Source organism: Typha latifolia, chromosome 15 (genome assembly GCF_019914945.1).
Source record: "Typha latifolia isolate L0001 chromosome 15, TyphaL0001v2, whole genome shotgun sequence".
In the NCBI taxonomy this organism is placed as follows: Eukaryota; Viridiplantae; Streptophyta; class Magnoliopsida; order Poales; family Typhaceae; genus Typha; species Typha latifolia.
In genome coordinates, this window is record NC_133100.1 from 7,550,449 (window position 1) to 7,573,775 (window position 23,327).

Genomic DNA, 23,327 nt, shown 5'->3' on the forward strand with positions numbered 1-23,327 from the left:
CTATCTACGTTAAAGTATTAGTCACACTGTCCGTTTTATTTCATTTGATAAAGTTAAATTTTAACGGCAAAAGTCTTTCAGTTTCAATCTTAATTTTTCTTTTCTTAGATGCATGAATCATAATAAAATATTATAGCAAAAACAATGAAGGATGATTTAGAACTAATAAAGAATATTTCTTTTTAAAATACAAGTGTTTTATAAATATGCGATCTGAGTGGGCGAATTTGCAATAAGGTTAAATATAGGTTGTGATATGAAAATAACCAGAGAATATTAATTTTTCATTTTGGTACCTCGGGTTTCGTACGTTTGTCGTAATTATACATCATATTTAACTTTCTATCTCGAATCCGGACTTTAGAATGTTTAAAAAAGCGTCCCAATTTCTACTCTCATCTCTCTCTCTCGGCTCTTCACTTCTCTGTACTTCCTTCTCCGCTCTTTCTCCTCTCTCTCTCCAGTGTATAACTCACGCTTTCCGAGGTCCTCGTCCTTCTCCGACGCCGGAACCGGAGCGATCAGCTCATCCGGCGAGGCTTCGCAGCTATCCCACTCCTCTCCGGAGATCGGCGGCGGCGTGGGGTCTTCCGGTGTCGTTTTTGGTCGGAGGTGGACTCCTCCCTTCGTTTTAGCTGTAATGTTCCTTGTTCTTGAGCCGCCGTCGGTTCTTGATGTCTATTTGTCGCGATCTTTCTACTTGTACTGCAAGTTTTGACTTCGTTAGTGGTTGTCTCGGATCTCTCGTTTGCATGCATCAGATAGTGACTCTTCTTGGTTCTTGAGATCATACAATCTTTCCTTAAAGATGCAAGGAGATGCACATTTCATCTGAGTTCTTGAATATCTTTTTAAATTTGATTGATTTTTCTATTTTGCTGATGTTCATTGATTTATTTAATCTTCTTCATGACTTATGATCAAGGAGAAGGAATTCTCGCGGTGTCTCTTGGTTCTCAATTTTCTTCTTTTCTCTTTTAGAAAAAATGACTTAAAATGGAAAGATGAATGTATGAAGGAAGCAAGAAGGAATGTTTAATGGCATCCCTTTTTCTTTTTCCTCTTCTTTCTCTTTTTGCTTTACATCTTATATTTCGATGTTTCTTTTATCTTCATTAGGTTCTGTCTCTTCCAGATTATTTCTTCGCCGCCTCTGAGTAATAATTTTGCTATATCTGCTGTTCGTTGTCACATTTGTATATTTGTATTAGGTAAAGAATAGATTAAATGCATTTAATGAATTTGCTTTTCTGCTTCAGCATTTACGGAAATTCTCATCCTTTTCACATTGCCCAGCTGTTTTTTTTAAGCCAAGGAATAACTAACATTTCATAGAAAAAGAGTTAGAAGGTACACTCAAGTTATCAAGAAAAACAACAATAAACAGGTTACTGCTTAGAATCTTCTGGACTGTTCTATTCTCTTATTATTGCATAAGGTTACAGTTTCATTGGTTTTAGGTTGAAATGATAACAAGCATGAAGCCAGGCGACTTACTAAGTTGCCAATATTGCTATGTAGGATGTACTTAGCAAAGGAATAATAGAAAATTGAAATAACGAAAAGATTCTCATATGAATTCGATAATTTCTACCCTGAATTATTTTCCTATTCTGTCTTACTTGGATTGTTCAAAATCCTGATTAAATCTTCAGAAAACTGAAAAATTTTGCTAAGTTTAATTTGTCTATCATTGATGCGCTTTTGTGATTATCTCTAGTCAATGACTCAAAACATGTAAAGATTGCTTTTCCTGCCTAAATGTGATAGCATTTGGGTAGTCAAACTTGCTTATTAAATCATGACACATGATTGCTACATCTACAAATACTTATCACTATCACTATTGTCGTGATATTATCTAGAATAATCATGTTCCTGTTTGCCAATCCATCATCATTGCTGTCTAAGATGATTATCTTTGCATATTACCCTTAACTCTTAAGAACATCCTAACATGTTAATACTTAGATGCTTATTCAAAATGATGGAGAACCTAGTTAAGTGAATGAATAAAACTGTATACTATATAGAATGACCCAAACATGTAAATCAATTCAACTTACCAGAAAATGTCTTAATGCGTCATAGTTTGTCCTGCATTGTTATTAGCATTCATAAGGAGCCCCCTTTTATTACATGTCTATAGCTTTTTGGTTCATAGATTAAAGTACTATCCTGGCCTTCGTGTGTACACATTCTGAACACTAAATATTGTTATCTCCCCATTAAAGTTCATCTAAGTATGCTACATGAATAAGCTTGTAGGGAATAGAAATTATAAGATTGTGCACTACACTATGCATGGTTAAAAATGAGAAGATATTTGTAGGACAATGAGTAATTACTTTGCATGATTTCTAAGGGATTTTCAGGTTTACATTTTGCTGTTAGCTTTACGGAACTTCTTCATCTATTCAAATTGGTTTTATGCTTTATCCCAAGTTTCTCCATAACATCAAATTCTTATCATTTCTTATTACTTTCTCCAAATGTCATATCTGGGCTTTCCCTTCCTCTTAAGACTCCTTCTACTTGAGTTTTTCTTCTTCTTTTTTTCGCTCCAAATTAGTGTATAGTGAAATCTATATGGGCATCACAACTCTTAAGCCATCTCAATGAATTCAAAAGTCAAAACTCTGCCTCTGTGCATGTATTCCTAACTTGGGTTGGACAAAGAAAATTTAATTATGTTATCTTTCTTAGTAATCTTTGGCTTCCTAATTTTCTCGCAATTCATAGCTATTAACTCATCAACTGTTTGAAAAGCTAAAGCTATTACTCTATTAGAGAATGGTTATTTTTATATTTTATATTCTAATATCTTCCTCACTTCTACATTTCATACAATTCAATAGGCCCAAGAAGTGGACATCAAATTAATTGGGTGGAGGTTTAATCTTTTTACATAACAGATGGATCTGGCAGGATTCAAACTTGGACCTCTACTCTAATGTCATGTTAATTCACCAACTATTCACCAACTAAGCTATTAGAGAACAGTAGTTTTTATATTTTATATTCTAATATAGCTACAATTAGCATGCATTTATTGCAGTTAATGTCATCAATAATACACTCCCAATATGTTCCCTTCAAATTATGGTGTTGTGTATAGTTGACCTAATACTAGTGATTCCTTAGACCTAGTCATATCTGATGTTGCAGAGACGTGAATTGTGGTATTGAAAGATAATGAGCTCAAGAAAGGGTGGAGGCAAGGGCTATCATGTTTTTGCTGCTGCTGGCCCTGACACATCAATAAAGGGTAAAAGCATTAGTGAGTCTGGTTCTGGCAAAGGTAGCCTGAAGCTTGATCAGCTGAATCATGACATGGCAGATGTAAGCATAGACTCCCAAGGGGGTGTTTGGGAGGTTGCTACAAAGAAGTCTAGGAACCGAGCTGCTTCAGCTACTGGGAAATCATGGGGATCGTCAAATTCTGCACCGAGGCAAGGATCAGGTGCTAATACTTCTGGGAGGGGTTCCGGAAATAGTTGGGTCCAAGCAGTTGATTCTCGCAGGCCTGTTTGTAAAGGAAATCCTATGCGACAATCTGAAAATAAGGGTAGGGAGGTGGGGGTTATCCCTCCACCTCTTACACATGGCTGGCAATGGGCAGCAAGAGGTCGGACACCTGGTTCTCAAGTCAAGAAGGAAGAAGCACATCCTCCGCAAGATGGATCAATTGGTTATAATTCTGAGCCAGACACGACGTCTCAACAACCTGATGATGTTTCAGATGACGACGATGATGATTTAATTGACAGCGATGACGATCTTAGTGATGACTATGGTTCTGATGCAAGTCAAAAGAGCCATGAAACCCGAAAGAAGAACAAGTGGTTCAGTGGATTTTTTGAAGCCTTGGATAAATTGACAGTTCAAGAAATAAATGAACAGATGAGGCAGTGGCACTGCCCGGCATGCCATAATGGTCCAGGTGCTATTGAGTGGTACAAAGGGCTGCAACCTCTAATGACTCATGCAAAAACAAAAGGAGCCACAAGAGTTAAGCTTCATAGGGAACTTGCTGAACTATTGGAAGAGGAACTTCGACGGAGAGGAACTTCTGTTGAACCTGCTGGGGAGCAATATGGTAAATGGAAGGGACTCCGTGAGACCACAACTGATTATGAGATAGTTTGGCCTCCAATGGTTGTGATTATGAACACTTTACTTGAGCAGGATGAGAATGATAAGGTGAAATACTTTCTATGACCTTTTTCCAGCATTATAATTGTTGTGCAATCTGTTGACACTTTTTGCTGATAGAAGTTGACAAGATCTATATCTGTTTTAAAGAAACGATCATGGAAATTTGGAAATGTTTTATGATGTCTCTGGAAATAAATTGACCCATAAATGCTGAGAGTAGCTGTATCTTTTTACATGCTTGGCTTGCAACTGGATTGCCTTTTGGAGATGCAGTTTAATACTTCTTAATATTTGTTATTTTCTGGTTCTAGAGAGAAGTTAAAAATTCCGAGTTACAAGTATTCGCTCAAGCTGATTCTCTCGATAACAGCATCATCCCATTTTCAGCTTTTGCAGTTGTTAGTGCAGAACTATAAGGCGCGGGTAACACTAGCTATAAATATTTTGGATAATAGTAGAGTTGAATAACTGTTCCATAATTTTCTCATCAGTGTACCTTTCTTTGGTTAAAGAAAAAACTTTACTCTGCTTAGAAGATCTGACAGGTTTTTTGTTTTTGTGTGTGTGTGTGTGTGTTTCTTTGTTTTGATTTAACTTTTAAATTTTAATCAACATTCTGTTTTCCTGTTAGTCAGCCTTAGTCAAGTTTGCAGAGTTTAGCAACACTAAGATATAAGATAGGTTTGGAGGAGATCAGTCTATCCAGGATAATGATGTATGGGCCCAGATTCTACTATGCCTATAAGCTCTCTTTTCTGGTGTTATAACATCCTCCTGCAATAAGTGTGATCTCAAGTTTTCTGTAAATTCTGCTATCTACAGAAAGATAAGTGCAAACTGTTAGAGCTAGCATTTGCTTGTTTAGGGCTTTAGGTATTGTTCTTCCAATGCAATTTTTTTCCAATATATGCAATTAAAAGTCTTGCATCCATATTCAACTCTGTTGCTTCTTACATTATTTTGTTTCAAGCCCAATGTCAAAATAAATTTTCTGCAATCAGAATAGCCAAGCTCTACTGGATCAGTAGCTCTCTGTCCTATATGCAATGATGCCTCTTTCTTGCATCAAGATTAATTGTCTGCTACCTTGAATGTCACTTTATCTCTTTATCTACTTGTGCTGCATATAATAGAATACTACATTTTGTATAGAATAGAGTGACATTGATCTGCAGCTTTGTAAACTTTGTGATTATGTAGTATTTAATTACTTCGGACTGAGGAGGCCTTCCAACTATGCATTAGCTTGTTTTTTTAATACTAAATTGAAAATAAAGGATAAGAAGAGAATAATTGATGAACAAATTGATAATTGGACTATCTTGTATCTCTTACTGACAAGAAAGGTTGTGGTGCTTTCCTTTAATGAAGTAATTTAATGAAATATATATGTAACTGTCTTGTCATTTTATGATGATTTGTCATGCTATTTTAGAGTTTTGTTCTTTTAGGCTTGTCGCTGTAAGTTCCTCTTTATTCCAGTGACTCTTTCTTGTTTGAAAAAATGTAGTGGATTGGTATGGGAAACCAAGAATTGCTCGAATATTTCAACACGTATAATGCAGTAAAAGCCCGCCATTCATATGGTCCTCATGGGCATCGTGGGATGAGTGTTCTGATATTTGAATCAACTGCAATGGGCTATTTGGAGGCTGAACGTCTGGACAAGCATTTTACAGACCAAGGAACAGACAAAGATGCTTGGGAACGTCGTAAGGTGCTGTTCTTACCAGGTGGTAAACGACAATTATATGGTTACTTGGCACGCAAAGAGGATATGGAGACATTCAACCAACATTCCCAAGGTAGATTGATTCTCTTAGATATCTTTTCCTTGAATTCTAATACTTTTCTATCCAATAGTTATACCTTGGGATCTAATGCAACCTAAAATTGCAAACAAATGTTGGGGAACATATGATCGAATGTAGTTTAAATGAATTCAACAATACAGAGAACAGGAGTAAATGATCATAAAGCCTTCTATTAAAATATAAGTGAGATAAAATTTAGTTCAGCTTAAACTTAACAAACCAGCAAATCTGAGATTTATAACTAAAAGATAAGGCCAAAGAAAATAATGGATCGACTACTAGATTTAGACTAAGATAAGAATCTTTAGGAGCTCATAGATTGTTGCAGAATATAGATCCAAAATAAGGTATATAAATTGTAACAAAATATTGTTGAATCTCACCCCATGTGAGGGATAGTGTTTAGCCTTAGGCATTTGTCTTCAACTCTGGGCACCAATAGTCCTTGTTCTGTTGCAGGAAATTTCTCAAGACTGCAACAAATACATGAAAATAGAGCAAAAGGATAAGGTAGACTGACAAGAAACTCTCAATAACTATGGGAGGTTGTAAGATAAATAAACAAAACCCACAAGAGCTGTGTGAGAGGGAGTGTAGAGTGAATATTAGAGGAGAGATTTCTCTGAAAATATGATCTCCCTCTAGAAGCTGCGTAGAGTTTATAAAGAGGAGGGGAAGATCAAGGGTTAAGAGGAGTTATCTTAGGAAGTTCAAAGATTTTTTTGGGGAGGTTCAAAGGTTGAGAAGAAGTTTATGAGTCTTTTTTTGAGTATTTTAAAAGGTTGAGGCAACCCACTAACCTGACCGAATAACCGAATAATGGAGATTGAGAAGGTTTCCACACTTATGTGCATCGTCAAAAGAAATATTCAAGTCTCTGAATGTGTGACGACAAACATATTTTATCAAACAATGGCTAGGATGCAACTATTTCTTTTATGCTTATCAATTCAATCGTTCTCAGATCTGAATTTGATCTTCGATTGAATGGATGCCTAGAATGATGTAATACGTTTCATTTCATTGTTGGGTCAAATTGGTTTTCTTGTAGATTTGATTTGGGTCTATTAGAGTCACTTTATGTTTAATTCTGGTTTATTTGTAATAAGACGTATAAGTCAAGGGAAGCAGGTCATAATGGGAATAATAATTTTATAATTCCGATTTAAGGAAATCCAATTTGTATGAGATATTATTGATCTAGAAATAAAGAAAGAGTAGGTAAAAGTTTTCTCCAATTTCTTCGTGTGAAGTTTTGAATAATGAGGTGTGAAACCCTTCGAATCAAATCTTGGTTATCTCTTTTCCTGTTATTGCTCTTTGTTGTTTCTCGAGGTTTGGCACTGTAGCACCATACTGTCGGGTGTAGATTTCTCAAGATACTGAGATCCTACCAAATGCTCGATGTGATTACACTGGGTAACTATTTTAATATCTTTATAATATTATTAGTTACTCTATTTCTATCTAATTTTCTTATTGCTGAATTTTATTTTCCTTCTATCTTTACATCATATAATTTACATCTCATATAACTTAGGACTTTTAGGTTATTCCCTCTGCATATCTCAGTTTCATTGCATATTTAATTGGGTGCATTTGGTTCATATGCATTAGGTCCAACTTCTAGCTTGTCCTACACAACCTAACCTAGCCAAAATTGATCACCTTGACTAACGACTGATCTTAATGGCTGAGCAAAATGGGGCACCCCCCACATTAGGTTAATATTACAACTGTTCGAATAAAATATAGTAAATAATTTAATTGGAAATTTATGTCACATCGGGTCATAGAGAACTAACCCTAAAGAGAGAGAGAGAGAGCTCAACATTTCTGATTCCAAGGTGTATTGAATGGCTACAGAAGTGTTAAATATAATGTTAAAATATTTAATATATAGGTTGTAGTCTAAACCTATATATTATGGTTGGACTAGATATACTTTGTTTAACATTTTTCTAGCTATTCACTGCATTTTGGATTGTGAAAAACTAGAACAAGTTGGAGAGACAGAACAAATACTCGCACCTTATTCACTAGGGATAAGCTTTTATCAACTTGGGGTGCATTCAAGCTTTAAAAGATGTTAAAACCTTTGCCAAAATTTTAATGAGAAACTTGTAGTCATTCTTACCGACTCTAAAAGTTTGGACACGTTTTGATAAGATAAAAAAAATGGATTTGACTTTAACGAGTGGAAGTTTGACATTTTTAAACCACAAATGGGCTGACCTGATTCAAACATAAGACATCTGCTTTAATACTATGCGAACTCATTAACTATAAATGGTTAGGCTATTAGAGGATGATGATTTTTTCTTTTATATTCTAACAGCAGTCTATTATATATATATAATAGATAAATAAAAACTTTATATTCTAACTTTGTATATAGTATACTCACGCCGTAGACACATTCTTATACTGCAACAACTCTTTTATGTAGATTCCGACCCCACAATATGCAATCAGATATAGTTCCAAATCATCTTATCAATACCTTAATTTTCCTATAATGTTTAATATCTGTTGTAAAACCTTGATGTTCACTGCGGATTAAGAAAACATTGTGGTTTGCACATCTACTCTGCTAAGAGTGTTACCATACTTCATATTGTTCTTGATTCAAAAACAATAAATGACTTTGTCTCTTTCTTAATGAGAATATAAATGTAATCTCAAGTCTTACCTATGTAACCTCACCGGTCAACATTTGTTGTTTCAATTCATCTGAAAAATGAACTTAGTTACTTCTCGATTTAATGAGTTTTAACTAAGCCTCAGTTTTCATCTGTATTCTGATCTTTTTATTCTGATTTTATTCTGATCTTTTTATTGTTTTTTCTTCCCCTTTATTTTACACCATACTCAGTTTCAGACTAACAAATACTGCTATTGGAAAATTGTGTACTTTATTCTTTTAGCAAGAATAACTGACTACTTTTGTCTTTCCTTCAAAATTCAACTAGGAAAATCCCGTTTGAAGTATGACATGAGATCATATCAGGAGATGGTTGTGAACCCGATGAAGCAAATGAGTGAAGATAATCAACAACTAATTTGGCTAAAGAACAAAGTTGTTAAGCAAGCACAACGGTCTAAGGCACTTGAAGAATCTTTTGGAGTGGTGAGCCAGAAACTTCGTGAGACGATGGATGAAAAAAGGATTGTGAGGCTGAGGACAAAGATTCAGCATGAAGAAAACAAGGAAGAGGTAATAATTCTTTGCAGAAATTTTTTCCAACAAGGACTATCTCATAGGGATATGCTTTTCTTGTAGTTTGGAAATTCAGCACATCATTTAGCTTTTGAGATATCTTTTAGTGAATGATGTAATTATGTAGAGTAACATTTTTTGGAAAATATATTGACATGCTAAACCCTTAATGTACTTCTGGGCAAATATAATTGTGATTGCTTGGTTATGATTTTATTTACATCGGAGACCTATTTTTGTGTGGCCCAACAACTTGCATGAGCATTATAATTTATTAGATCATCTAGTTCGCTGCGTAACTGTTTTTTTGGGTTAATTCCTTTATTTTGTTACTTTTGTTGGCTATCTTTGTATGTTAGTGTTGACTGATATCGTTTCTCTTCGTTAAATTATCTTTTCTAGATGGACTTCCAAGAGCAATTTTTTAAAGAACAGATGGACAAAGTTTACAAGGCTACAGAAGAGAAAGAAAGAATCTTTGAGAAGTTGTTACAGGAGGAGCGTGTGAAGGCAAGACAATCTGATGTAGATTCTGGAACCAGTGAAGATCGGAAACACAGGTGGTTCCATACATTTGCAACTTATGCTATTTGTTCGTGCGCCTTGGTATCTCTTAGGTGGCATCTCATCCTGTTCATACTAATATTTTGGGTTGTGATAATGCTTTTGATCATTGACATTAGATCATCTATATTTACCAAAGATAATGTATATTTTGTCATCTCAGATACTATCATCTGCAAATTTGGATGCACGATTTTCTGATCTTGATATTGCCTCCATGATGCATATTATTTGCCTAGTAGTTTCAGTCCACTAGTAGCTGGAATAGGTATCTCAGTCACGAATTTGATCACCAACAAGGATTTCTGGCATTGTGCTTTACAATAGACCTCCTGAATATTCCAAATCCTTCATAGATCTGATTCTGCTCTTCTGATATCATGGTCCGAGAGGCAGGGGTTCGAATAATGCAATCATTTATTGGTCACTATTTTCTCTTTCTTTTCCATTGCAGGAAGGAAGAAATAGCAAAGTTTATTGATAGCCAGGTGAAGGGAGTTAAAGAGTTTGAAGAAGAAAGAGAGGAGCTGATACGCTCACATGAAGAGAAGAAGGTGGAACTTAGACGCGAGTATCTGGCTAAGGAAGTTGAGCTAGAGAAGGAATTTGATTCTGACCTCACCAAGCTAATGGAGAAGTACAAACCTAACACCTTCCAAGCTTTGGGCAACACCTAAAAAGTGAATGCAGTTTAAATGAGAGGATAGGGAGCTTTTCCTTATTACTTACGAGATATCTGTCCAAAAGACAGCCATTTACATTTACTCTCATGAAACTTAGAAAACTGGAGTTTCATCTGTTTAAAGACTTTTAACTTTTACAGTTATACAAATTTCCTAGAGTTGTTGGCTTAAGATGATAGATGAGATGATATATGCAGCCATGTGCAGAGTGAATTAGGGCTTTGTTAGCTTTCAAAATGTTCAGTTCTATCTATGTAACTGCTTACTTTATTAGCACCGGTCTAGTATTTATTATGTTATTCTAAGCTATATGCTAATGGTTAGAACGAGTTGACGTGCCAAACTGGGGGTAAATGAGCTGAGCCTGAGCGCGCCAGATGAGCCATATTGAGTTTGGGTCGAGCCCGAGTTTGATTAGAGGAGGGGGTGGCTTTGCAGAGGCTAGAGGAGGATGAGGAGGCCGGATGAGAGAAGGCGGTGGAGGAGGAGATGAGGCTGGAGGAGGATGAGGCCGACGGAAAGAAGGCGGTGACGGCTTGTCGATGGAGAACGAGGAGGTTGGATGAGGTGGAGGAGGAGGCGGTGGAGGAGAAGATGAGAAGACCGACGACTATGGAGGAGGTCGCAGGAAGAGGTTGGAATAGTTGATCAATAAAGGAGGAAGAGGAGAGGAGATTGGGTGGGTTTATGGGATATTTTTATTACATTAAGAATTAGGATTAGTATAATCAAAGATTTAATGGTAGTCATTGGATAAAAATCTAATAGTTAATTTATATGTAATATATATTAATATATATAATATTAATAAATATTATACTTAAGTTGAGCTTATTGAGTTGAGCTTGAACAAGTTGGCTCCAGCAAGTCGGCACAAATTGAGCTTTAAAAATAATGCTTGAGCTTAGCTCAAGCGAAACCGAGCCGAGCTCGAGCTGCTGTTTATTTGAATACCCCTAGTGACACCGGCTTTGCCATACATTTTTATCCAATTTGATGCCTGAAATATTTTACAATCTCTCCTTTTTATGCTTTGTGTAATACTTACTGGTTTCAAAATCATATTTTCTCAGTTCTGTTTGTGGAAGCACATCTTTTCTTTTGTAATCTTTGTTTGTCTGTGGAAGTAAATTGGTTATTTTTGCAGTAAAATGGTAGCGTTCTTGTTGCTTCATGGATCGACCAAAGTTGCCGTGGAAATCCAAGCCATGTCGATTGCAGCTGCAACTTTTTCTTGAATCTTGATCAGCTGTGTCTTGCTTTTTAAATTATAAAAAGCGCGTTGACCTCTCCTTTGTGCTTATTGAACATGATCCATTCCTATGCTCCACTTGTGGTGATACTGATATGGTGATTGATGAGAAAGCAAGAAGTCAAAATTTGTGGGTGATTGGAACGAACACGTCAAGCCGCTCGGCTGACAGGATTAAGATTTAAGTAGATGCAGGGCATAGATTCAAACTTGTGCAGTCACCTACCAGAGAAACTGAATCATTGTAAAGTATATGGAAGAGTGAAATGTAGAAAGATTATGATAGATTTTCTTTTTCTTTCAGAATAGATACTATGTCAAGTGTGTTTGCCTTGGGATATAGAATCCAGAGAACTGAAAGAAAGCAATTGGCACGTCCTCAATTTGGTGCATGCCCATTATTAGTGTTAATAGGATGGATGATGCACTGAGTTAGATCTCATAAAGGAGAATATATGGATCAAATCCTCAAAGGTGGGTGAACTGCTTTATTGCAGATGGATGAAAGATTGAAATGTGAAGAATAAGAATTTCTTTGCTAGAAACTTCCAACTGGATGATGCTCGGTGCTCAAATTAGTGAACACAGAATGAGCACTTGGCATGGTTTCTGGCTATGTGATATTGGTTGCCACATAAAAGTCATCTCGAAAACTTCTCAAACTTTGCTGGGGCTCTTAGTCCATACAACCCTTCAGTGCTGCTGCTGTCTGACTCTGATGCACTCATTTTTCTACATAAAAGTTTAAGACTATGCTTTCTTTAATTCCCTTTCAAATCATAATATTGTGGTGCTTATAAAGGTTCAAGAGGAGCCAACATATATGAAGATTAGATTCTCTGCAATTATATTAAGTAAAACAGTGAAGAATTCCTCACAGGATATTATTAGTCAACATGACATGCTGTACAAGTTTACAAATTGCTCCTCTCTTTTCCTTCTTTTTGTAGATAAAAGGTTGAATTAAAGTCCCACTTATTAGATAAAGAATGCTAAGTAGATTTCACACGAAAGCAAGCACTAGGAGATCTGGTCAAATATATGTATATGAAGGTTGGCATGTGGTTAATATTCAACATAGTGCTTGCTTTACAAATGAAAAAAAGAGAAAAAGAACTCTTTATCCAACTATTTCTCTCTTTTAATCTACTGAGCAAAGAATACCTTATTCTCCACAAGTCAGTGACTAAGTGCTTCAATATTGGGTATGTATCTAATCAATTTGACATTTTCTCAATCCTACAGTCAAATTTAGTAACTTGCATGATATATTGGTATCATGACTTCTAATTTGTAAATATTATCCCATGAATGATTTGACACAAACAAGCATAAGGTCAGATGAATGATCTAAATGGGAGTGGATAAATATTGTCAACCTACTTTACTTTACCTATACAATCAACATAAGTCAAAAGGTGTGCATACATAGTGCACAACAACTTACCCATGAAGTCCAAGTTCTTCACCAAAGTCAGCAAATTCATAGTCCACGAGGTTTTGATGTGTTGAGATTGGAATGTGGAAAGACACAGCATTGCACTTTTGAGTGTGACAAAAACTGGAAGAAGAGGTGAGACCTTCCAAGAAGATGCAAACCCACTTTGTTAATTACTTCAATGAGAAGCCAACTTCAAAGTAGGAAAAATGCAAGTTTGGGCAACTCCATTACAGAAGGAATCTACCAAGAATGTAGTCATGATCTTTAAGCTATTGATGGATTTAAAACAGATATCATCTTATATATATATATATATATATATATATATATATATATATATATATATATATATATATATATATATATATATCAGATAAAAAAGATATCATATATGTGTATAATTATAATAGAATCAGCTTTTAAACAATTCTACTGTAACATCATGATGATATTTATCAACATGTCAAATTCATTGAATGTCAACCAATTTTCCTTTATATGCATGAAATTGCAGGCAAGCAACACTAGATATCACCAAATATATTTAGCTCTACTTCCCTCTGAAATTGAGGCAAGCAACACTAGATAGGGTCTACAACAAGCAGTAGATTAGTCTTTGAAAAAAAAAATACTTGTAGGTTTTGATTAGAGACAAGAAAAATGCTAAGATGTCGGAGCTCCAACACACTTGGCAGCCTAATGCTTCTTTAACAGCAATCAGAAATGGAGCCTTTGAGTGGTTCACTCCCCCTCTTTTCTCTCTTAGGCTTATGTCCCTACTCTTAATGCTTTTCTTGTACCTTGTAAGATAAAAAAATTGCACATCTAGTTGAATCCTACTTGGACCTCCAATTCTCCCATCTACATGAGTTGTAACTTGTAATTAAGTAAACTAATGAAGATATTGGAGGACATTGTATATAAATTAAAATAACGGATGTCGACGACTTTATATATTATATATTTCTAGACCTCTCATAGGCTTTTTCCATGCTTACGAGTATCAGAGGTTTCTACAAAAAATTCTAAAACATGAGGATTATGTTCCTTGTCATTTGAGGAGACTGCCAATCTTATGTTTAAGCTAAAAGAAGCTAGAGTATCTTTCTTTTTGAAGGATCTTGCCTAACCTAAACATAGATAGATAGGGTTAGAGTTATATTTTGCACTAGTTTATTAGTGACAAAGATCAAGTTTAAGCTTCATTTATGATCAAGTTCATGTGGATATCCACTAGATTAGCTTTGCTCATATCTATAGAGTAGGATCTTGTCGCGCGAATTAGGATATATTTTTTAAACGGCATCCTAGTGCACGAGGCTCCTGCTTACATCACTTTGACTTTGTTATAGTTGTATATGATAGAATTAGATTTAGATGTAACAAATGAATTCAAGCAAAAGAGTGATGCTCCCCTTTGAATTTGAACTGACTTTTGTTTGAAAGGAAATAGAAAGAGATTAAAAACTAGAAGAAGCTTAAAACTAATGTGGTCTCACAAGTCACACATAGAAAGCATATGAAGACAACCATTTGCATTGCTCTCCACCTTCAACTACTAGAGCATGCGTTTGCATATGCTAAGTAGATAGTTTCTAAGTGGACTCTTTAGCCTTCTTTGTACTAAATTTCTCAACCACTTGAGGCAAAAGAGTCAAATATTTCTTCTAGACAATAGCATTGTCGGCAAATGCCACATGTAAACATTCAATCAGCTGACATCATAAATTCCACTAAGTTCTTCATTAATCCTAAGACAAATCATATATATAATGTTTATAATCTATTACAAAGCAGTTAGATCAGTGAGATAAATTTAGAAGAATATATCATTTTAATCCGACGATAAAAGTAGAGGCCAGCCTTAAAATCCGAGGAGTGGTTGCCACTCGTCGACTCTATGCCCCGCGGGGCACTCCATGTGATCGGGATACTAAATCCCGATCGGAAAAACCATCAGGATCAGGAGCCTTTCAAAATAAAAGGAAGGGAGAAAGAAATCTTTGGATATAATGTAGCACTTTTGGGGTGCTCAAAGACCAACAAATCCAATTGTCCTTTGACCTTTCCTAGTGAGAGAAGCAATGGAAAGTGCTGCACTGCAGTTGGTCGGTAGGCTGTTTCATTTTTTTTTATATCTTTTTAACCTTTTTTTTTTTTTTTCTAAACCCAGTTTAAAGGTTTTTTTTCCTCCCTTATCTACTGGTATTTTTTTGTTTTTTTTTTTTTGAGATAATTATATTACTATCACTCTTTTTTATATATTTTTTTGAATTTTTTTTGATGTATAGACTTTCTAAACTATTGAAAATGCAGCATCCTCCTAACATCGTAAATAGAAGAAAATATAGGCGTCGTAAAATTAAACTCACGGACCTCTAATTCTGATGCTAATTGTAACTCACCGATTACTTTGAAAGCTTAAGCCGTTAGAGAACGATTATTTTTATATTCTAACAAACATATTATATAGCTACTCATGTGACAACTAATGTGTGAAAAATATAATAAAACCTTACAGAAAAGGATACTTGAAATATTTTTAATAGTTTAAAAAAATTCTTATGAACTAAACGGAGGAGGAATTGATTTGTAAATTGGAACTTTGGTAGATAATTATTATTTTTTCTGTTGACAAGGTTGAAATGTTAAGTGATTATTTATTTCCTTTCAGTGGGATGATTGTGCCCCCAGTAGACTTTTGTAACCCTAATGAGATCACCAAAAATTTCAAACCTGGGTTGACTTGGAAAGGTGTAAGTAATGATGGTTGTTGGTACACCACAACAAAAAGAGAAGGGTAAAAAAGAAAGGAAAAAGAAAAAAATCCCACCATTTGATTCATTTTGTTGCTATCCACCGCAAGTAAATCCAGCTTAAGCCTAACACACTAATGTCAGCTTCCATTAAGATATTTGGTGTCCCTTTCTAGTGATAACAACATTACAAAATAATTAAGCCAAATTATTACTTCACTACCATATGATCTCATGGTAATTAAATAAATGGTAGCAAATGTCGTTTTTAAACGATAGTTTTAATGGTACACGTATATTATCTAACAGTTTAAGTTTCTAAATTGCTCGATTATCTAATATAGTATCGGAGAGTTTAAGTATGTTTGATGTTAATTGACCGATTGATAAATGAAAATAGGGATAGAAAAAATCTTTGATCTAATTCCTAACTACTTGGGTCAAATCTTTAGATCCATACTTCCTAAATTTAGTCTTGGAATAAGAAAGTTCACTACTTTATAGCTTCTACATGCAGTAGCCTCTGGATCATACAAACCCTAAAACAAACATATAAACATCAGATGACCATGACCTATAATACTAGTGAGAAAAAGTTTGGATACATACTTTTTGGCCTTAATGGATATGGGCATGGGCTATTTTGTAAAACTCCCACTTACCATGTTGTGAACCATGAGGTTATGGGCTCCACTTCACCCACCGCTCGTGCGGTGGATTCAGGTCTCGTTCAGGTTGATTTAAGTGCACTGTTTGAATATACAGTAAGTAGCGCATCGATCTTGCATATTCAACGACCCTGATTACTAGCTCTGATCCTATGACATCATACACAGATATAAGTTGTGGCACTCACCTCTATTCCCTTATCCGTCTTGACTTGAATTGGGCCCACTTCACCTGCTGCACCGCTCGTGCGGGTGCTGCCCTATTTTAATCATGCCCATCTAGAAGACCAAGTAGATAAACCCTAATGAATCAACCTTCATTTGACCGTCGATTCCTCATTGGATGCCCGGATCAAGCTCCAGTAATTTTGCTCAGGGGCCCAGAATAGCTATTAGATGGAAACTATTGCATTTCAATGATGTTACGAGAGCAAGTGGTAATTGGTAAAGTAGGGCCACTTAAATAGTGGGAGGTAAAAAAAAAAGGAAAAAAAATAACACCACCAGGAGCAACCAAAGGATAGTGATGAAAAAATTGGGAGTAGTGGGAGTGGTGGTGATGGCATATTTAGTTAGTAGGAGCAATATGAATCAGCACTAGTAGCACCACTACGAAAGTATTAACCAATGCCATCCAATGCTAGGGAGGATATATATATTTAATCATCCATCAAAACACTTTTGAATTGCTAATTTCCATTTGTAAACATGCAGTTTATTAACGTTCACATCTTACTAATATGAATATATTGTTGATTAGTATCGGGTGTTCTTGAGACAGTAGAAATCAAATACAGAGAGTCGAATAATAAATATCCATATAGTAGGGTGCGAATGGGTATTAGAATTTCCTTCTTTTGAGACTTGTTAATATGCAAACTTAGCCTTTGATGATAGCTCACAGGAAAAGGATCACATTGTTCTCTTGCATCTGTCCATATGTGAGCATATGAGAATAAAAATTATGTCATGATAATAAGATCAATTATGTGGTTGTGTGGATAAGTATTAAATTGGCCTTGTGGGGAATGCCATCTTTCTGCCTCCCACTCCTGTTGCACATCACCAATTGGCTCATTTATCTCATATTTACCATCCAGTACCAAATGATGTGATTGGCATATGCCATTTTAACAAGATCTTACATGAGGGAAACTTCTTCTTCTTCTTCTTCTTCTTCTTCTTCTTCTTTTTTCTTCCTTTTTTTTAAATTTTTTTTAAAAAAAATACATGGGTGCTGATCTACACCCACTTGGGCTCACTGAAAAGCACAACAAACTCTGACCCTCTAACAGAGACCTGCACTATCCAGTAACTGTTCATAGCCCCATGATGCTTTTCACCAGAGGTGTAAACTTGTTCCTCTCAATCAGAAACTATTATAAATAACTGCACCAACTTGCCTTAATTTTACCAGAGTTGTATGTATGTATGTGAGGTAGTCTCGTAGTTGGTTGTGAGCTCTCTCCAAGAGATTCTTTCCTACTGAAGTCCATAAAAGGTGTGGTTGTGTGTGTGTTGAAGAGGAGTAAGAGGAGTTTGAGTAGGAGGAGGAGGATATGGATATGGAAACAAGACAGAATTGCAAAGCAGACTCCATGCTTGCTGAGGTTTCTGTTGATTGGAGGGGCAAACCAAGCAAGCCCAATAAGCATGGTGGCATGAGAGCTGCTGTCTTTGTACTAGGTCTCTCTCTCTCTCTCTCTCTCTCTCTCTCTCTCTCTCTCTCTCTCTCTCTCTCTCTCTCTCTCTCTCTCCCTTACTAATTATTTGATCTAAGTATAATGATTAGTTTGGATGAGGATTTATCTGAGGATTGATAGAAATTTTTTTATTTGTTATTGTTTGTTGCTGCTGGTTGTTTACAGGAATCCAAGCATTTGAAATCATGGCAATTGCTGCTGTGGGGAACAATCTGATCACATATGTGTTCAATGAGATGCACTTCCCCCTGTCGAAATCGGCAAACGTCGTGACCAACTTCATAGGGACTATCTTCCTCTTGTCTCTGGTTGGTGGCTTCCTCTCAGATTCTTACCTGGGGAGCTTCTGGACTATGCTCATCTTTGGATTTGTGGAGCTCTCTGTAAGTCTTGTGTTCTTCTTCTTCCAAGGCTTTATTCCTACACTATTTCTTCTTCTTGTTGTTGTTTTTTGACATGTTTGGTTGTTTGTATTGGATTTCATCAGGGATTTATACTACTATCAGTTCAGGCGAGTCTTCGCCAACTGAGACCGCCTCAATGCAACATGATGTCCAATGTAGAGCACTGCGAGGAGGCTGAAGGATTCAAGGCCACCATATTCTTCATTGCCCTCTACTTGGTTGCCTTAGGGAGTGGCTGCCTAAAGCCTAACATGATTGCTCATGGTGCAGACCAGTTCAGAAAGGATGAGCCTAATCAGTCGAAGAGGCTTTCGACATACTTCAACTCTGCCTACTTCAGCTTCTGCGTCGGCGAGCTCATAGCTCTCACTGTACTAATTTGGGTCCAGACCAAGTCTGGCATGGCTGTCGGTTTTGGTGTATCAGCAGTTGCCATGGTGATGGCTCTCACTAGTTTAATTTGTGGTGTGTGCTTCTACAGGAATAAGCCTCCTCAGGGCAGCATCTTTACTCCAATTGCAAGAGTAAGATTTCATCACTTTATTCCTCTGTGTAGCTATGACTTGGATTGATTTATCTGGCATATATTCTGGTGAAAAGTGCAACAGATAATGCCACGAAGATTGCACTTTCCTTTGGTAAGTCATTATATTTTCATGAGAACTGCACACTGAGGATTGTTTCAACTTTCAAGTGCTTATGTGTGAAGATAATTGTCTGCTTATAATTTATGGTACTAATTGAACAATAACTCTCCTTCTAGTCTACTCTGAGTTGTAGACTGTAGAGTGGACAAATCTTCCTTCTTTCAGCTCAGCTTTTTATTAATGTCAATGAAGACATAACAGTTGGTTAGTGCTTATGACAGTTCTTGGCAGCGTGCATATTAGATTGCAATTAATTTTGTTAGACTATGTTGACTTGTATTTGCTCAGCTTCCATGCTAGTGATTAAATTTCCCATGACTAACATAGCGAACATCATGAGCGAGATCCCGCCTTTTTTTGTTCTTATATGAATTAAGGATAAAATTTTCCTCTATAATTTATACTATGATGAATATTTTTCAATGCGCAAAACAGTTGGATAACTATTAATTAGAGCCATCCTTGTATTCTACTGAGTAGTATCTGTGCCAATGGAGATTTGTATCAAAATTATCAGACTAGTAATTTGGCATGGTTTGTATGTTGCTGAATCAACTAGTAGTCTGAAACAGTGCAAAAGAATAAATACATATTGTGTCTAATTTGATTTGATCTTAAAATAATTGCAGGTATTTGTTGCTGCAATTACTAAGAGGAAGCAAGTATGCCCATCTAGTTCTGAAATGCTGCAACACAGCCAGAACAATTTACCGAGCCATGTAATCGTTAACGTTTCTGAACCGCCTTCTCGTGTCAGAAACATTCGACATACCGATAAATTCAGGTTAGCATCTCTGTCTACCGTAAATCCTATGAACGCGACAAATTTCTTCGTTACTAGTGCAAGTAAAATTAAAATATGCTTCATGAATTTTGCTATGGATTTAGGTTCTTGGACAAGGCATGCATCAAAGTTCAGGATGGGACTAACATGAAGGAGAGCCCATGGAGGCTATGCACTGAGACACAAGTAGAGCAAGTGAAGATACTCCTCTCAGTGATACCTATCTTTGCCTGCACCATAATCTTCAACACAATCCTAGCTCAGCTCCAGACATTCTCAGTGCAGCAAGGGAGCTCCATGAACACCCAACTCACCAAATCTTTTCAAATTCCCCCTGCTTCCCTCCAAGCCATCCCTTACATAATGCTCATAGTTCTTGTCCCTGCCTATGAAGTAGGATTTGTGCCTCTGGCGCGAAGGATCACCGGTAGGGAATCCGGTATCACCCCTCTGCAACGCATCGGTGTTGGGCTGTTCACGGTCACCTTCTCGATGGTCGCAGCGGCGCTCGTCGAGAAGAAGAGGAGGGATGTGGCTCTTGAGTCAGACAAGCTCATAACCATCTTCTGGATAGCACCACAGTTCCTCATATTTGGGCTCTCAGAGATGTTCACTGCTGTGGGTCTCATTGAATTCTTCTACAAGCAGTCATTGGCTGGCATGCAATCTTTCCTAACTTCCATGACATACTGCTCCTACTCATTTGGATTCTTCCTCAGCTCCCTCCTTGTCTCATTGGTGAACAAGATCACTTCTAGCTCATCAAAGGGTGGCTGGCTCACTGACAATGATCTGAACAAGGACAAATTAGATCTCTTCTATTGGCTCTTGGCAGCCATGAGCCTTCTCAACTTCTTCAACTACCTCTTCTGGTCAAGATGGTACTCCTACAACACCTCAACCAATCAAACAGATGCTCTCAGTGGTGATCAGCAAGAGCAACTCAGCTCCTCCAAGCATGTTGAAACTGAGAATATACTCCTGTGACAAGGCATAATTAAAAATCCACCACCCTCCCCTTTTTTAACATTTTTTTTTCCTTCTCTTGACCTTGTATTAAAAGAATCAAAAGTTCTAGAAATGATAATTATGAAAAAAAAAACCCATATATTTCTCTTACTTATAGAAGAACGGCGGTTTTTATATTTTATATTCTAATAACAACAAAACAAGTTAGGTCTATTTCCATCTCTTTCACATCCTAATTCTTTCTTTTTTTTTAATTTTTTTGTTGTTGTTGTGTGAAGTTGATGTAGTGGAAGGGAACTTTTCTTTAGGCAGTTAAGAAGGGTCCACATAGGGATGCATCATGCATCATGCATCATGGGGGGGATGAATGGATGAGTAACCCCAACCCCACCATGGTGGTGGGTGGAGAAAGGCTCCAATTTCTTTGTCTTTGTCACTTTTTAATCATAGACATGTCACATAACATGCCTCTCCCTGGAGTCATGCCATTCCATAAAGATAGATGAAACTAGTGTTCCATCTTTCCATAAAGAGTATTTGCTAGTGAAAACCCCCAGTGGGCCTGTTTAGCTTTTGTGTGAAAGCTGCATATTCTAACCACCTGGAGATGCAATAGATAGGGCCAGGTCTTATTTTCTTCTGAAAGGTGCTTCTCTAGTGGTCTAAGTTTAAATGGCATCTTAGGGAAAAAGAATGATGGCAGTTTTGATACAAGAAGGTTGCCAGAGAACTAATTCCAAAAGGAAAAAGTAAAAAGTAAAAGAGGGAGAAGGATTCTCGAGTTTAGATATTAATTCCTACTGTCTGGGAATTGTTCAGACCTAATGAGCATGATATTTGTGGAGATTAATGCTATAGTTAAGAAAGTAAATTTATATGTAAAAATCCGCGTTGGTCGTTAGAAAGTAGAGTTTAATGAAATTACTCGAGTTTAGGAAAAATTACCAACTGTTCCCATCTCATTTCTTTTCTACGTGATTCCATTGCTTGTGGATCCTTGCGGTCGGCAAAGGTTGCGTCATGCCTTTATTCTACGATCTGGGTCGGAGTTGAATTTGGTTTTGTGCAACGATCTCCTTCATTTGTATCGGATTTGTGGTTTAGAGCGACATGCACTTCACCTTTTTGATGTAATGCCTGCGAGGGATGTGGTTTCATGGAACACTATGGTTACTGGGTTTGTCGGGTCTGGATTATTCCCAAGTGGGTTTTACTTCTTCTGCCAGATGATGTGGGCTGGAATCCGGCCGACCCAGGCGAGTTTCGTGTCCTTCGTTGTTGCTTCAGCTAAGTTGGGCGACTCCAAATATCTACGGCAAGTTCATGGCCTCATTTTGTGTTCTGGGTTTTTGATAGATCGTTGTGTTGGGAATGCGTTGTTGAAGGGTTTTCTGTTGATTCTGAAGGAGTTGAGGAATTTCAGAAATTGTGGGAGGAAATGTGCAATTTTGATGATGCTTCAGTTGAGATATTGTTGAGGGGTTACTCCCAACAACGATTGTTCAATGATGCTTCTAAGTAGTTTACATATTGTTGCCAAGTTGGTGTAACTTTCAGCTTCTATGCAGTTTCTAGCTTAATGAGTTTGCGCAGATCATCTGATTTGAACGATTTTGCAATCCAGCTCCATGACTACGTTATTAAGGTTGGTTTGGAGACAGGACATTTCTGTGGTTAATTCACTTATCACTATGTACTCGAAATTTGATAGTTTGGATGATGCACAGAATTTGCTTAATTGGTCTAAATCATGGGATATCGTTACATGGAACTATTTGATTAGTGATGAGCTCTCTGTCTTGTTGTGTAGCCCTTACTATTACTGAGAATGCAAAGAGCGTGCATGTTCAGATATTGAAATTGAGAGAACATGTTGATCAAGGGACTGATAATATTATCCTGACAATATATTGTAAAAGTATGGGTTTGGAGGATGCGAAGAATGTACTTCGATGCATGGAACTCAGGGATGGGATATCATTCAATCTGATGATGAATTTATATAGAAATATTGGCATGTATGAGGAGTCAGTCGAGCTCTTCATCCAGGACTAATTAGAGGGATATTGGGTGGATGAAGTAATGCTGTCAAGTGCCATTTGTAGCTGTTCAAACCTCCATTGTCTATAATTAGGGGAACAAATTCATGGGTCTGTTGTAAAAGCTGGTTTTGAAAAAGTTCCTCACTCGACCAACTCTCTACTTGAGATGTATTCTCACAGTGGTGAAGTAAAAGAAATGGAGAAGATTTTTTATGAAATTGA

The 23,327-nt window shown here is 36.6% G+C and overlaps 3 protein-coding genes across 4 annotated transcripts; all 3 read left to right on the plus strand.

Moving 5' to 3' along the window:
- Positions 1-401: 401 nt before the first annotated feature.
- Positions 402-10,610, plus strand: LOC140801920 (protein SUPPRESSOR OF GENE SILENCING 3 homolog). Of its 2 annotated transcripts, none has more exons than XM_073157292.1 (6): positions 402-637; positions 3,169-4,203; positions 5,669-5,963; positions 8,945-9,189; positions 9,595-9,752; positions 10,211-10,610. In XM_073157292.1, exons 2-6 carry the CDS (start codon positions 3,196-3,198, stop codon positions 10,431-10,433), a joined length of 1,929 nt encoding a protein of 642 aa, XP_073013393.1. In that variant the 5' UTR covers positions 402-637; positions 3,169-3,195; the 3' UTR covers positions 10,434-10,610. The 2 variants fall into 2 exon arrangements, with proteins under 2 accessions (XP_073013393.1, XP_073013394.1); XM_073157293.1 differs by having other exon boundaries at positions 404-612.
- Positions 10,611-17,638: 7,028 nt separating this feature from the next.
- On the plus strand, positions 17,639-21,213 carry LOC140801966 (protein NRT1/ PTR FAMILY 4.3-like). The gene is made up of 5 exons (XM_073157366.1): positions 17,639-18,242; positions 18,425-18,642; positions 18,747-19,187; positions 19,940-20,094; positions 20,199-21,213. Exons 1-5 carry the CDS (start codon positions 18,116-18,118, stop codon positions 21,079-21,081), a joined length of 1,824 nt encoding a protein of 607 aa, XP_073013467.1. The 5' UTR covers positions 17,639-18,115; the 3' UTR covers positions 21,082-21,213.
- Positions 21,214-22,196: 983 nt separating this feature from the next.
- Positions 22,197-23,118, plus strand: LOC140802194 (pentatricopeptide repeat-containing protein At3g03580-like). Its single transcript, XM_073157637.1, has 4 exons — positions 22,197-22,378; positions 22,420-22,581; positions 22,657-22,736; positions 22,874-23,118. Exons 1-4 carry the CDS (start codon positions 22,197-22,199, stop codon positions 23,116-23,118), a joined length of 669 nt encoding a protein of 222 aa, XP_073013738.1.
- The last annotated feature ends 209 nt before the right edge of the window (positions 23,119-23,327 follow it).

Bases quoted from the DNA above. Each gene is read 5' to 3' on its own strand.
- LOC140801920 (XM_073157292.1), top strand. From the start codon at position 3,196: ATGAGCTCAAGAAAGGGTGGAGGCAAGGGCTATCATGTTTTTGCTGCT. The intron at 5,964-8,944 runs GTAGATTGATTC...AAATTCAACTAG, and splicing joins ATTCAACCAACATTCCCAAG to GAAAATCCCGTTTGAAGTAT. The intron at 9,190-9,594 runs GTAATAATTCTT...TATCTTTTCTAG, and splicing joins ATGAAGAAAACAAGGAAGAG to ATGGACTTCCAAGAGCAATT.
- LOC140802194 (XM_073157637.1), top strand. From the start codon at position 22,197: ATGCCTGCGAGGGATGTGGTTTCATGGAACACTATGGTTACTGGGTTT. The intron at 22,379-22,419 runs GCAAGTTCATGG...GGTTTTTGATAG, and splicing joins GGCGACTCCAAATATCTACG to ATCGTTGTGTTGGGAATGCG. The intron at 22,737-22,873 runs GTTAATTCACTT...CTTGTTGTGTAG, and splicing joins GGAGACAGGACATTTCTGTG to CCCTTACTATTACTGAGAAT.
- LOC140801966 (XM_073157366.1), top strand. From the start codon at position 18,116: ATGGATATGGAAACAAGACAGAATTGCAAAGCAGACTCCATGCTTGCT. The intron at 18,243-18,424 runs GTCTCTCTCTCT...GGTTGTTTACAG, and splicing joins AGCTGCTGTCTTTGTACTAG to GAATCCAAGCATTTGAAATC. The intron at 19,188-19,939 runs GTAAGATTTCAT...AAATAATTGCAG, and splicing joins TCTTTACTCCAATTGCAAGA to GTATTTGTTGCTGCAATTAC.